Consider the following 12,824-nt stretch of genomic DNA (forward strand, 5'->3'; position numbering starts at 1 on the left):
TCAACTCCCTAATAAAGCAAAAACAAGGGCATTTCCGTTATTAGAAACAAGATACACCATCACTTAAAGTCTTGAAACATTATTCCACTTTAATTTTCACAATTTGACAATGCATTCAATCAAACAATCTGCAGACAGCTAGCTTTAACAGACAGATTAAAAAACACTTTTAAGCAGACATGGATGTCCTAAACTGTTTATTAGGTAAGAATTTTACAAACATTACTTATATTAGCGGCAGCGGTGGAGCTGGAGAGTATTGCGCCTTCTCCAGGCTGAGCAGCGAGAACCGCGGATCCTGTGGTGGAACTTGTGGCCCTTGCCAAGGCTGCGGCTCTTCCTGCCTGCAGACGTAAGCCCCCGCATCTCCCTGTGCTTGTGGACTGGTTTGGTGATCCAGTGGGTGTAAGGGTTTCTTCTGATAGCTTTATGGAATGGATCGATGAGGATAACCTCAAAAAATTTGTACGTAGAATCTTCACCAACCGAGTAAGAATTCAGGACCCTCAGGGCCCCACAGTGGCCTCCACTTCGCTCCTTGGCAACAGACTGAAGGCTTCGAGCAAACTTGAGCTGGCTGACACCATGGTGGACAGGCGTGCTGTAGGTGGCACCCTTAGGAACTGGGCGGTTGCGGCCACCGCGGTGCACATGAATCCGATATATGACATAACCTTGCTTGGCCTCGTAGCCCAGCCTGCACGCCTTGTCAGGCCGGGTGGGGTGGGGGGTGGTGCAGCACTGAGAGCTGGCAGTACTGCCAGCAGCGCACCCTGAGCAGAAAGCACATCACGTCCGACTGCTTCTTCCTCCATAGCTCCTGGATGTACTTGTAAGCGCCCGTCTCGGCTCACCTGATGGCTGCCGCCAAACGGAAAGGAGGGACCCTTTCAGTAGCTAAATTTTAACCTCTGCTGTCATGAAGAGTTTGTAGCTTAGAAACCAGTTCAATTCATCATCTGTGTATTAAGCACCCATTATGAACAAGCCACCATGTTAGGGATTCAAAGATGAAGAGGACATTGCCTTATCCTAATGAAATTATATCTAATTGGACTTCTACATACTGCAGAGTTAAAATTACTTCCTTACCACCACTAACCTCAATCACATGTTCTTCTTTTGTATTAAGAACTAGATATATCTGTATGGACCCCTGTTCATTGCCTGCTCTCAGATCTCTTTGAAGCCCGTTTCTATTGCCTGTAGCTTAGATCTTTCTCCCCTCTTTCTGAATGCCAGAGCTCAGCCACCTACACACACCATTTTGACCTAATAAACTGATGGATAACTTAATCTGAGTCTCAGCAGACAGGATGCCTCTTTATTATATAATTATATAACCCAGAGCAGGCAGGAATCTTAAATTTTCAGTATCTGTGGCCAATATTTTTTCTGTCTTTCATTGACTTTGTTATTGTTTGAGATCATTTGTCAGGATCCATATACTTCCTTGTATGAGGGAGTGTCTAACTTCAGGAGGTTATATTCACAAAGACTTTAGAATCTAAAGGTTTGGGGAGACCTTCAAGATGGCGGAAGAGTAAGACGGGGAGATGATCTTCCTCCCCACAAATACATCAGAAATACATCTACATGTGGAACAACTCCTACAGAACACCAACTACTGAATGCTGGCAGAAGACCTCAGACCTCCCAAAAGGCAAAAACTCCCCACATACCTGGGTAGGGCAAAAGAAGAAAGAAAAAACAGAGACAAAGAATAGGGACGGGACCTGCACCAGTGGGAGGGAGCCGTGAAGGAGGAAAGCTTTCCACACACTAGAAGCCCCTTCGCGGGCGGAGACTGCAGGTGGCGGAGGGGGTAAGCTTCAGAGTCACGGAGGAGAGCGCAGCAACAGGGGTGCAGAGGGCAGAGCGGAGAGATTCCCGCACAGAGGATCGGTGCCGACTGGCACTCACCAGCCCGAGAGGCTTGTCTGCTCACCCGCCGGGGCGGGCGGGGCTGGGAGCTGAGGCTCGGGTTTCGGGTTTCGGGTTTCGGTCGGAGCGCAGGGAGAGGACTGGGGTTGGCGGCGTGAACACACCCTGAAGGGGTTAGTGCACCACGGCTGGCCGGGAGGGAGTCCGGGAAAAAGTCTGGACCTGCCGAAGAGGCAAGAGACTTTTTCTTCCCTCTTTGTTTCCTGGTGCGCGAGGAGAGGGGATTAAGAGAGCTGCTTAAAGGAGCTCCAGAGACGGGCGCAAGCCTAGGCTATCAGCGCGGACCCCAGAGACGGGCATGAGACGCTAAGGCCGCTGCTGCCGCCACCAAGAAGCCTGTGTGCAAGCACAGCTCACTCTCCACACCTCCCCTCCCGGGAGCCTGTGCAGCCCGCCACTGCCAGGGTCCCGTGACCCACAGACAACTTACCCGGGAGAACACACGGTGCACCTCAGGCTGGTGCAATGTCACGCTGGCCTCTGCCGCCGCAGGCTCGCCCCGCCCTCCGTGCCCCTCCCTCGCCCCGGCCTCAGTGAGCCAGAGCCCCCAAGTCAGCTGCTCCTTTAACCCCGTTCCGTCTGGGCGGGAAGAGACGCCCTCAGGCGACGCAGAGGCGGGGCTAAATCCAAAGCTGAACCCCGGGAGCTGTGCGAACAAAGAAGACAAAGGGAAATCTCTCCCAGGAGCCTCAGGAGCAGCGGATTAAATCTCCACAATCAACTTGATATACCCTGCATCCGTGGAATACCTGAATCGACAACGAATCATCCCAAATTGAGGCAGTGGACTTTGGGAGCAACGATATATATATATTTTTCCTTTTTCTCTTTTTGTGAGTGTGTATGTGTATGCTTCTCTGTGTGATTTTGTCTCTATAGCTTTGCTTTTACCATTTCTCATAGGGTTCTGTCAGTCCCTTTTTTTTTTGTATTTTTTTTTCTAGTATAGTTTTTAGCACTTGTTATCATTTGTGGATTTGTTTTTTGTTTTGGTTGCTCTCTTCTTTCTTTTCTTTAATTACTTTTTAATTTTTTTAATTTTTAATAATTATTTTTAATTTTAATAACCTTATTTTATTTATTTACTTATTTATTCTTCCTTTCTTTCTTTTTTTCTTCCTTTTACTCTCAGCCATCTGGATGACAGGGTATTGGTGCTTTGGCTGGGTGTCAGGCCTGAACACCTGAGCTGGGAGAGCCAAGTTCAGGACATTGGTCCACCAGAGACCTCCCAACTCCACGTAATATCAAACAGCAAAAATCTTTCAGAGATCTCCATCTCAACGCAGAGACCCAGCTCCATTCAATGACCAGCAAGCTACAGTGCTGGACGCCCCATGCCAAACAACTAGCAAGACAGGAACACAACCCCACCCACTAGCAGAAAGGCTGCCTAAAATCATAAGGTCACAGACACCCCAAAACACACCACCAGATGTGGACCTGCCCACCAGAAAGACAAGATCCAGCCTCATCCACCAGAACACAGGCAACAGTCCCCTCCACCAGGAAGCCTACGCAACCCACTGAACCAACCTTAGCCACTGGGGGCAGACACCAAAAACAACAGGAAACCAACCTTAGCCACTGGGGACAGACATCAAAAACAACAGGAACTACGAACCTGCAGCCTGTGAAAAGGAGACCCCAAACAGTAAGTTAAGCAAAATGAGAAGACAGAGAAACACACAGCAGATGAAGGAGCAAAGTAAAAACCCACCAGAGGAAACAAATGAAGAGCAAATAGGCAGTCTGCCTGAAAAAGATTCAGAGTAATGATAGTAAAGATGATCCAAACTCTTGGAAACAGAATGGAGAAAATACAAGGAACGTTTAACAAGGACCTAGAAGAACTAAAGAGCAAACAATGATGAACAACACAATACATGAAATTAAAAATTCTCTAGAAGGAATCAATAGCAAAATAACTGAGGCAGAAGAATGGATAAGTGACCTGGAAGATAAAATAGTGGAAATAGCTACTGCACAGCAGAATAAAGAAAAAAGAATGAAAAGAATTGAGAACAGTCTCAGAGACCTCTGGGACAACATTAAATGCACCACCATTCAAATTATAGGGGTCCCAGAAGAAGAAGAGAAAAAGAGAGGGACTGAGAAAATACCTGAAGAGATTAGAGTTGAAAACTTCCCTAATATGGAAAAGGAAATAATTAATCAAGTCCAGGAAACACAGACAGTCCATTCAGGATAAATTCAAGGAGAAACACAAGACAACTATTAATCAAACTATCAAAAATTAAATACAAAGAAAAATATTAAAAGCAGCAAGGGAAAAACAACAAATAACATACAAGGGAATCCCCATAAGGTTAACTGCTGATCTTTCAGCAGAAACTCTGCAAGCCAGAAGGGAGTGGCAGGACATATTTAAAGTGATGAAGGAGAAAAACCTAAAACCAAGATTACTCTACTCAGCAAGGATCTCATTCAGATTCGATGGAGAAATTAAAATGATTACAGACAAGCCAAAGCTAAGAGAATGAAGCACCACCAAACCAGCTTAACAACAAATGCTAAAGGAACTTCTCCAGGCAGGAGACACAAAAGAAGGAAAAGACTTATAATACCAAACTGAAAACAATTAAGAAAATGGTACTAGGAACATACATATTGATAATTACCTTAAATGTAAATGGATTAAATGCTCCCGCCAAAAGACATAAAGACATAGACTGGCTGAATGGATACAAAAACAAAACCTGTATATATGCTGTCTACAAGAGACCCACTTCAGACCTAGGGACACATACAGACTGAAAGTGGGGGGATGTAAAAAGATATTCCATGCAAATGGAAATCAAAAGAAAGCTGGAGTAGCAATTATCATATCAGACAAAATAGACTTTAAAACAAAGATTATTACAAGAGACAAAGAAGGACACTACATAATGATCAAAGGATTAATCCAAGAAGATATAACAATTGTAAATATTTTTGCACCCAACATAGGAGCACCTCAATACATAAGGCAAATACTAACAGCCATAAAAGGGGAAGTTGACAGTAACATAATCATAGTAGGGGACCTTAACACCCCACGTTCACCAATGGACAGATCATCCAAAATGAAAATAAATAAGGAAACACAAGATTAAAAGGACACATTAAACAAGATAGATTTAATTGATATTTATAGGATATTCCATCCAAAAAAACAGAATATACCTTCTTCTCAAGTGCTCATGGAACATTCTCCAGGATAGATCATATCTTGGGTCACAAATCAAGCTTCGTAAATTTAAGAAAATTAAAATCATATCAAGTATCTTTTCCGACCACAACACTATGAGACTAGATATCCATTACAGGAAGAAATCTGTAAGAAATACAAACACATGGAGGCTAAACAATACACTACTAAATAACCAAGAGATCACTGAAGAAATCAAAGAGGAAATCAAAAAATACCTAGAAACAAATGACAATGAAAACATGATGTCCCAAAACCTATGGGATGCAGCAAAAGCAGGGAAGTTTATAGCAATACAATCCTACCTTAAAAAACAAGAAACATCTCAAATAAATAACCTAACCTTACACTTAAAGCAATTAGAGAAAGAAGAACAAAAAAACCCCAAAGTTAGCAGAAGGAAAGAAATTATAAAGATCAGATCAGAAATAAATGAAAAAGAAATGAAGGAAACAATAGCAAAGATCAATAAAACTAAAAGCTATTTCTTTGAGAAGATAAAAAATATTGATAAACCATTAGCCAGACTCATCAAGAAAGAAAGGGAGACGACTCAAATCAATAGAATTAGAAATGAAAAAGGAGAAGTAACAACTGACACTGCAGAAATACAAAGGATTATGAGAGATTAGTACAAGCAACTACATGCCAATAAAATGGACAACCTGGAAGAAATGGACAAATTCTTAGAAAAGCACAACCTTCTGAGACTGAACCAGAAAGAAACAGAAAGTATAAGCAGACCAATCACAAACACTGAAATTGAGACTGTGATTGAAAATCTTCCAACAAACAAAAGCCCAGGACCAGATGGCTTCACTGGCTAATTCTATCAAACATTTAGAGAAGAGCTAACACCGATGCTTCTCAAACTCTTCCAAAATATAGCAGAGGGAGGAACACTCCCAAACTCATTCTACGAGGCCACCATCACCCTGATACCAAAACCAGACAAAGATGTCACAAAGAAAGAAAATTACAGGTCAATATCACTGATGAATATAGATGCAAAAATGCTCAACAAAATACTAGCAAACAGACTCCAACAGCATATTGAAAGGATCATACACCATGATCAAGTGGGGTTTATCCCAAGAATGCAAGTATTCTTTAATATATGCAAATCAATCAATGTGATACACCATATTAACAAATTGAAGGAGAAAAACCATATGATCATCTGAATAGATGCAGAAAAAGCTTTTGACAAAATTCAACACCCATTTATGATAAAAACCCTCCAGAAAGTAGGCATAGAGGGAACATACCTCAACATAATAAAGACCATATATGACAAACCCACAGCCAGCATTGTTCTCAATGGTGAAAAACTGAAACCATTTCCACTAAGATCCGGGACAAGACAAGGTTACCCATTCTCACCACTGTTATTCAACATAGTTTTTGAAGTTTTAGCAACAGCAATCAGAGAGAAAAAAGAAATAAAAGAAATCCAAATCAGAAAAGAAGAAATAAAGCTGTCACTGTTTGCAGATGACACGATACTATACATAGAGAATCCTAAAGATGCCATCAGAAAACGACTTGAGCTAATCAATGAATTTGGTAAAGTAGCAGGATACCAAATTAATGCACCAAAATCTCTTGCATTCCTATACACTAATGATGATAAATCTGAAAGAAAAATTAAGGAAACACTCCCATTTACCATTGCAACAAAAGAATAAAATACCTAGAAATAAAGCTACCTAAGGAGATAAAATACCTGTATGCAGAAAAGTATAAGACACTGATGAAAGAAATTAAAGATGATACAAACAGATGCAAACAGAGATATACCATATTCTTGGATTGGAAGAATCAACATTGTGAAAATGACTATACTACCCAAAGCAATCTACAGATTCAATGCAATCCCTATCAGACTACCAATGGCATTTTTCACAGAACTAGAACAAAAAATTTCACAATTTGTATGGAAACACAAAAGACCCCGAATAGCCAAAGCAATCTTGGGAAAGAAAAACGGAGCTGGAAGAATCAGGCTCCCTGACTTCAGACTAGACTACAAAGCTACAGTAATCAAGATGGTCTGGTACTGGCACAAAAACAGAAATATAGATCAATGGAACAGGATAGAAAGTCCAGAGATAAACCCATGTACATATGGTCACCTTATATTCGATAAAGGAGGCAAGAATATATAATGGAGAAAAGACAGCCTCTTCAATAAGTGGTGGTGGGAAAACTGGACAGCTACATGTAAAAGAATGAAATTAGAACACTCCCTAACACCATACACAAAAATAAGCTCAAAATGGATTAAAGACCTAAATGTAAGGCCAGACACTGTAAAACTCTTAGAGGAAAACATAGGCAGAACACTCTATGACATAAATCACAGCAAGATCTTTTTTGATCCACCTCCTAGAGAAATGGAAATAAAAACAAAAATAAGCAAATGGGACCTAATGAAACTTAAAAACTTTTGCACAGCAAAGGAAACCATAAACAAGACCAAACGACAACCCTCAGAATGGGAGAAAATATTTGCAAATGAAGCAAGTGACAAAGGATTCATCTCCAAAATTTACAAGCAGCTCATGCAGCTCAATATCAAAAAAACAAACAACCCAGTCCAAAAATGGGCAGAAGACCAAGATAGACATTTCTCCAAAGAAGATATATAGATTGCCAAAAAACACATGAAAGAATGCTCAATGTCATTAATCATTAGAGAAATGCAAATCAAAACTACAATGAGGTATCACCTCACACCAGTCAGAATGGCTGTCATCAAAAAATCTACAAACAATAAATGCTGGAGAGGGTGTGGAGAAAAGGGAACACTCTTGCACTGTTGGTGGGAATGTAAATTGATACAGCCACTACGGAGAACAGTATGGAGGTTCCTTAAAATACTAAAAATTGAACTACCATACGACCCAGCAATCCCAACTAGGCATATACCCTGAGAAAACCATAATTCAAAAAGAGTCATGTACCACAATGTTCATTGCAGCTCTATTTACAAAAGCCAGGACATGGAAGCAACCTAAGTGTCCATCGACAGATGAATGGATAAAGAAGATGTGGCACATATATACAATGGAATATTACTCAGCCATAAAAAGAAACGAAATTGAGTTATTTGTAGTGAGGTGGATGGACCTAGAGTCTGTCATACAGAGTGAAGTAAGTCAGAAAGAGAAAAAAAATACCATATGGTAACACATATATATGGAATCTTAAAAAAAAGAGAAAAAATGGTTATGAAAAACCTAGTGGCAGGACGGGAATAAAGACGCGGAGTTACTAGAGAATGGACTTGAGGACATGGGGAGGGGGAGGGGGAAGGGTAAGCTGGCACGAAGTGAGAGAGTGGCATGGACATATAAACACTCCCAAATGTAAAATAGATAGCTAGTGGGAAGCAGCCGCATAGCACAGGGACATCACCTCGGTGCTTTGTGACCCCCTAGAGGGGTGGGATAGGGAGGGTGGGAGGGAGGGAGATGCAAGAGGGTAGGGATATGGGGATATATGTACATGTATAGCTGATTCACTTTGTTATAAAGCAGAAGCTAACACACCATTGTAAAGCAATTATACTCCAATAAAGATGTTAAAAATAAATAAAATAGAATAAAATAAATGTTTAACTCTAGTAAGATTTTCTAATTTAAAAATAGTATAGAAATTATGCTTAAGATAGGAGGAAGCTTTTACAAAGGTATGCAAAATAAAACATAATTGACTTAAAATAGCAATGGGTATCAACAGAACACAAGGTATAATGGGGATAGTAGATGGGGTTTGGGAATGGAATAAAATTCTGATAATATGGTGGCTCCTTTTCTTACTATCTGTGTGATACTCATCAGGTTATTTAAACTCTCATGGCCTCCGTTTTGTTAAATGTATTAAGTACAAAAAGATAAAAATATCCTCTTCTGAGAGTTAGTATAAGGATTAAAGCATTATATAATATTTGTAGGTTGAACCATATGAAAAATTTCAAGATTCAACTTTTGGAAACCTACAAAATTGGCAATTTTCTCATGGTTCACAATCTTAATTATATATAAAGCTCTTTGTACACAGAAACCACTAAATAACGTGTAGCTTTTGTTATTTCTGTGGGAAACCTGGTAAAGAACTTCCCCTTTCATCATACCTCCTACTGCACCTCCAGAAGCTTGGTAGTAGAAACAGAGAATCTGCTTGTTCTCTCCCCTACCTCTAAAAATGTTATAATTTCCCTACCACAAGTTTTTGGGTGGTGATTCAAGTGTGTCCCATAGGGGAGGGGCTAAGATAGAAGTAACGGAAAAGTAGGTTGACACTTCTGTGATCTAAAAAGTGAGAAACAGGATGTGAGCTAGGGTGTGCTAAGAGTGAGAAAAGATTGCTATTGATTGAGGAGAGGTTTGAACTTCCTTGGTTTGTGAAGATGCAACCAATTTAGGTTGGGAGGAGGGATACGTATTGGCTTTTTCTATCCCTATTTCTTTCTATTGATTCTATTGATGAAAAAATTAATCAATAGTCAATCTAAGAAAGAAATGGAAAATTTTATTCCAGCCAACCTAAGGATTATAACCTGGGAGATCGTCTTTCAGTAAACTCTGGGGACTGTTCAGCCCATTACAGGTCAAAGCACAGTTATGTAAGTTTTTGAGAGAAAAGGGTTATATGCTAAATGACGTATTATTGATGGTTTACACAATCCAGATCTACATGTACAAAGTGAATACTGGGCTGTGGGTCATTGTGGCCCCTTACAAGATTAAGAAGGAAGGTTATCTGCTAAGGAGGTCTGGTTAATGCAGACGCACAATACAAACTAAATAATACTAAAGGAGGGGGAGGAGGCCCAAGCAGGCAAAAAAAAATTTTGTTTAAGTTTTTCTCTTCTTGCCATAAAATATGAATTCTATTTCATCAATTCTTTCCGTAACTGCTAGAATGACTGACAACCCCTCCCCCCTGCAGTTCCTGTTTTGCCCATGGGTGTTTTGCAGTGCAGTGAATTAATGGAGAGCATTTGTAAAGAATTCAAGAGAAAGTCTCTTCCCTTTTCCTCTTTCCATAACTCTTCCTACAGTAAAAGGCAAGGGAAGCCTCCGAAGCAACCAAAAGGAAGACAGAATGAATATTCCATAGGGGTAAAATAGATATGGGCCTGGGGCAGGCCAATCAGGGCCACTCTTCCCAGGTGGGGGCTCATCTATGTCTATAAATTTTCTCTTACCTTTAATTATTCATTTAACACACACTTGTTGTCTTCCCAAATAGACTGTCAACAACCTAATGTCAGGGGCCACTTCACATTTGTATGATTTTCCTCCCTCCTCTTTCATCTTGCTACTTAGTTTACTTTTCCCATTAATTTAAAGCAGTAGAGTTCAATAATAATACATTAACTCCAAAAACCAGTAAAGCCTCTTAATTTTAAAACATCTGCCTTCAAGCTCTTTGATTCTCTCATAGAAAGAAAGATCCTACTCCTGTTTCATCTATTTTGTTGGGTCATTTCTTCTTGCCGTAGCATTTTCTAAGCAGAGCAACTGCTTAATTTCCTTCTGAGGATATCCTCTTCTACACTTCAAGACGTCTATTAAGCTTGGATAGTTTCCTTTGTTATGGCTCAATAGCCTGAACTCCTTCATTTTTTTTCATAAAAGTAATTTCCTATCCTTTAATCTTTTCAGTTGATCTTCCCCGGATCCGTTATAGTTTCTCCCACATATTTTTATAAATGGGAAGATTTAAACTTTGCCTCCAAAGGTTCCCAGGAAAAAGCTGCATAATTAAACACTTTCCTCTACCAAAGTTCAATTCCCCTCAGGACGAATAGAACAATGCCTTTGTGTATAGCTGCTTGGGTCTGGTGCAGTTCATGTTTAATCAGGGTATACTTAAGGCTTTTATAATCAGTGCTAGAGCTCTGAAGTCTTTGGTGAGAGTGCCATCCTTAAGAATTCTGACTTTGTGAAGGATTCTGACATCATGACTCCAAGTGCTAGGGCTAACTTTAGGGCTTCAGCAATTTCTACCAAAGAGAGGTGTGGTAAAGTAAAGATGAACACAAATTTTTTGGTCGTACTTCCAAGGAGAAGTTGAGTATATATTTCCTCCCCTTAAATCTGGGCTGGCCTGTGACTACTTTGACCAACAGAATATGGAAGAAGTAATATTATGCCCAGGGTGGCTTAAACAACAAACATTTTGTTTCTCAATTTGTTTCCCAGTTCTAAAGTCTGGGAAGTCTAAAATCAAGGTGTCGGCAGATTCTGTTCTTGGGTAGGACCCTCCTCCTGGCTTGAAGACAGCCACCTTTTCACTGTATTCTCACATGGCAGGGACAGAGAAAACTCTTGTGTCTCTTCCTCTTTTTAAAGGTATTAATTTCATCATAAGGACTCCACTTTTTATGACCTAATCTAACCCTAATTACTTCCTCAAAGTCCCACTTACAAATATCATTACTTTGGGGATTGTGGCTTCAACATATGAATTTTGGGGGGGACACAAACATTCAGTCCTAACCTTTCAGAGGACTAGCAGCTACCACTTCTATCCTCTTGAAGCCTCGAGAAGCCAAGACCTGCCTCAATTCTTGACCTATAATATTTTAAGAGATAATAATAAATTGTTCTAGCAAGTCACTAGTTTTGTAATGATTTGTGATGTAACAATAGGTAATCAGATCAGGAAAGAAACACAATTTCCGTTCTCCATATTGCCATCTTTTCTGTATGTCCCTCAATATCCCCTTATCATGTAAGTACCTTTAAGTACTTCAGCTAAGAGGATGTGGTTGTGGCTGTGACCTCTGAGGTTAATGTAGAGGGTTCGATAGTTATCATATAAACAAGTATTTCTCCAAGGACTTAGATTTCTAGGTTTCTTGGCCACCACAGTTAGCTTCTCCTGGGACACTGGGAAAGACCAAAATGCTAAATAGGCAATTTTATTGCTTTATGGCTGTTTCTGCTATTTTCAGCTTGGAGCCCTGAGCTTCCATGTGAGAAGTACGATCACCCTGCTGCAAGAGACTACGTGGAGATAAAATGTAACTTATCTATCATCATGGGATTAATATAAGCTCAACTCCAACCTGTTCTAAGTCAAAAGGTAAGTGTTGTGTCTTCTACTTTTACATGGAAGAATGATTGCTAATTTAGTTTTGTTACAGGAATAAAGTTATAGTAATGTGATGGAGAATGTGGTTACATGTGTATACAGGAAGGAGGGGGCAAAACTGCAGTATATCCCAGTATTCCTTAGTCTATCCATAAGGACCATGAATACTGAGTCCTAAATGTCAGGGTCTTGGAACAGATCTATTTATTGAGGGTGCTGTGTACATGTTATTCTCTTTTCCCATGGCTTCTCGACTTAGAGCTCCCACTTGGGTTACATTTTCTAAAAACTTTTGGAAGTCTCAAAGCTTGATCTGAACAAGAGGATTACACACTGCAGTATTTCTAGTCAGTGAACAGGACTCAATCCTCCTAAAATAATCTTCCTCCACTGGGATTGCTCTTCACTGACCTGTCTCCTCTCACTGCTACTACATCAGAAGTAGGGGCTTATTTCCTATTGGTTCACTTGTCTAAGGTCAGGAAATCAAAAGATTTAGTTCCTATGGATCCAACTATTTTTAAAAAATATTTCAGGGTATGTCAATATAGCTACCAAC

The 12,824-nt window shown here is 40.2% G+C and overlaps 1 protein-coding gene across 1 annotated transcript in view; it reads right to left on the reverse strand.

The window, feature by feature from the left end:
- Positions 1-231: 231 nt before the first annotated feature.
- The window catches only part of LOC307069601 (large ribosomal subunit protein eL15-like), a gene marked incomplete at both ends in the record, with an annotated part of 135,497 nt that continues 122,904 nt past the window's right edge, over positions 232-12,824 (reverse strand). The window contains 2 exon segments of the mRNA XM_079727984.1: positions 232-733; positions 735-849. Coding sequence (XP_079584110.1) covers positions 232-733; positions 735-849 — 617 coding nt within the window.

The sequence above is a fragment of the Hyperoodon ampullatus genome, assembly GCF_949752795.1.
Source record: "Hyperoodon ampullatus genome assembly, chromosome: X".
Classification (NCBI taxonomy): Eukaryota; Metazoa; Chordata; class Mammalia; order Artiodactyla; family Ziphiidae; genus Hyperoodon; species Hyperoodon ampullatus.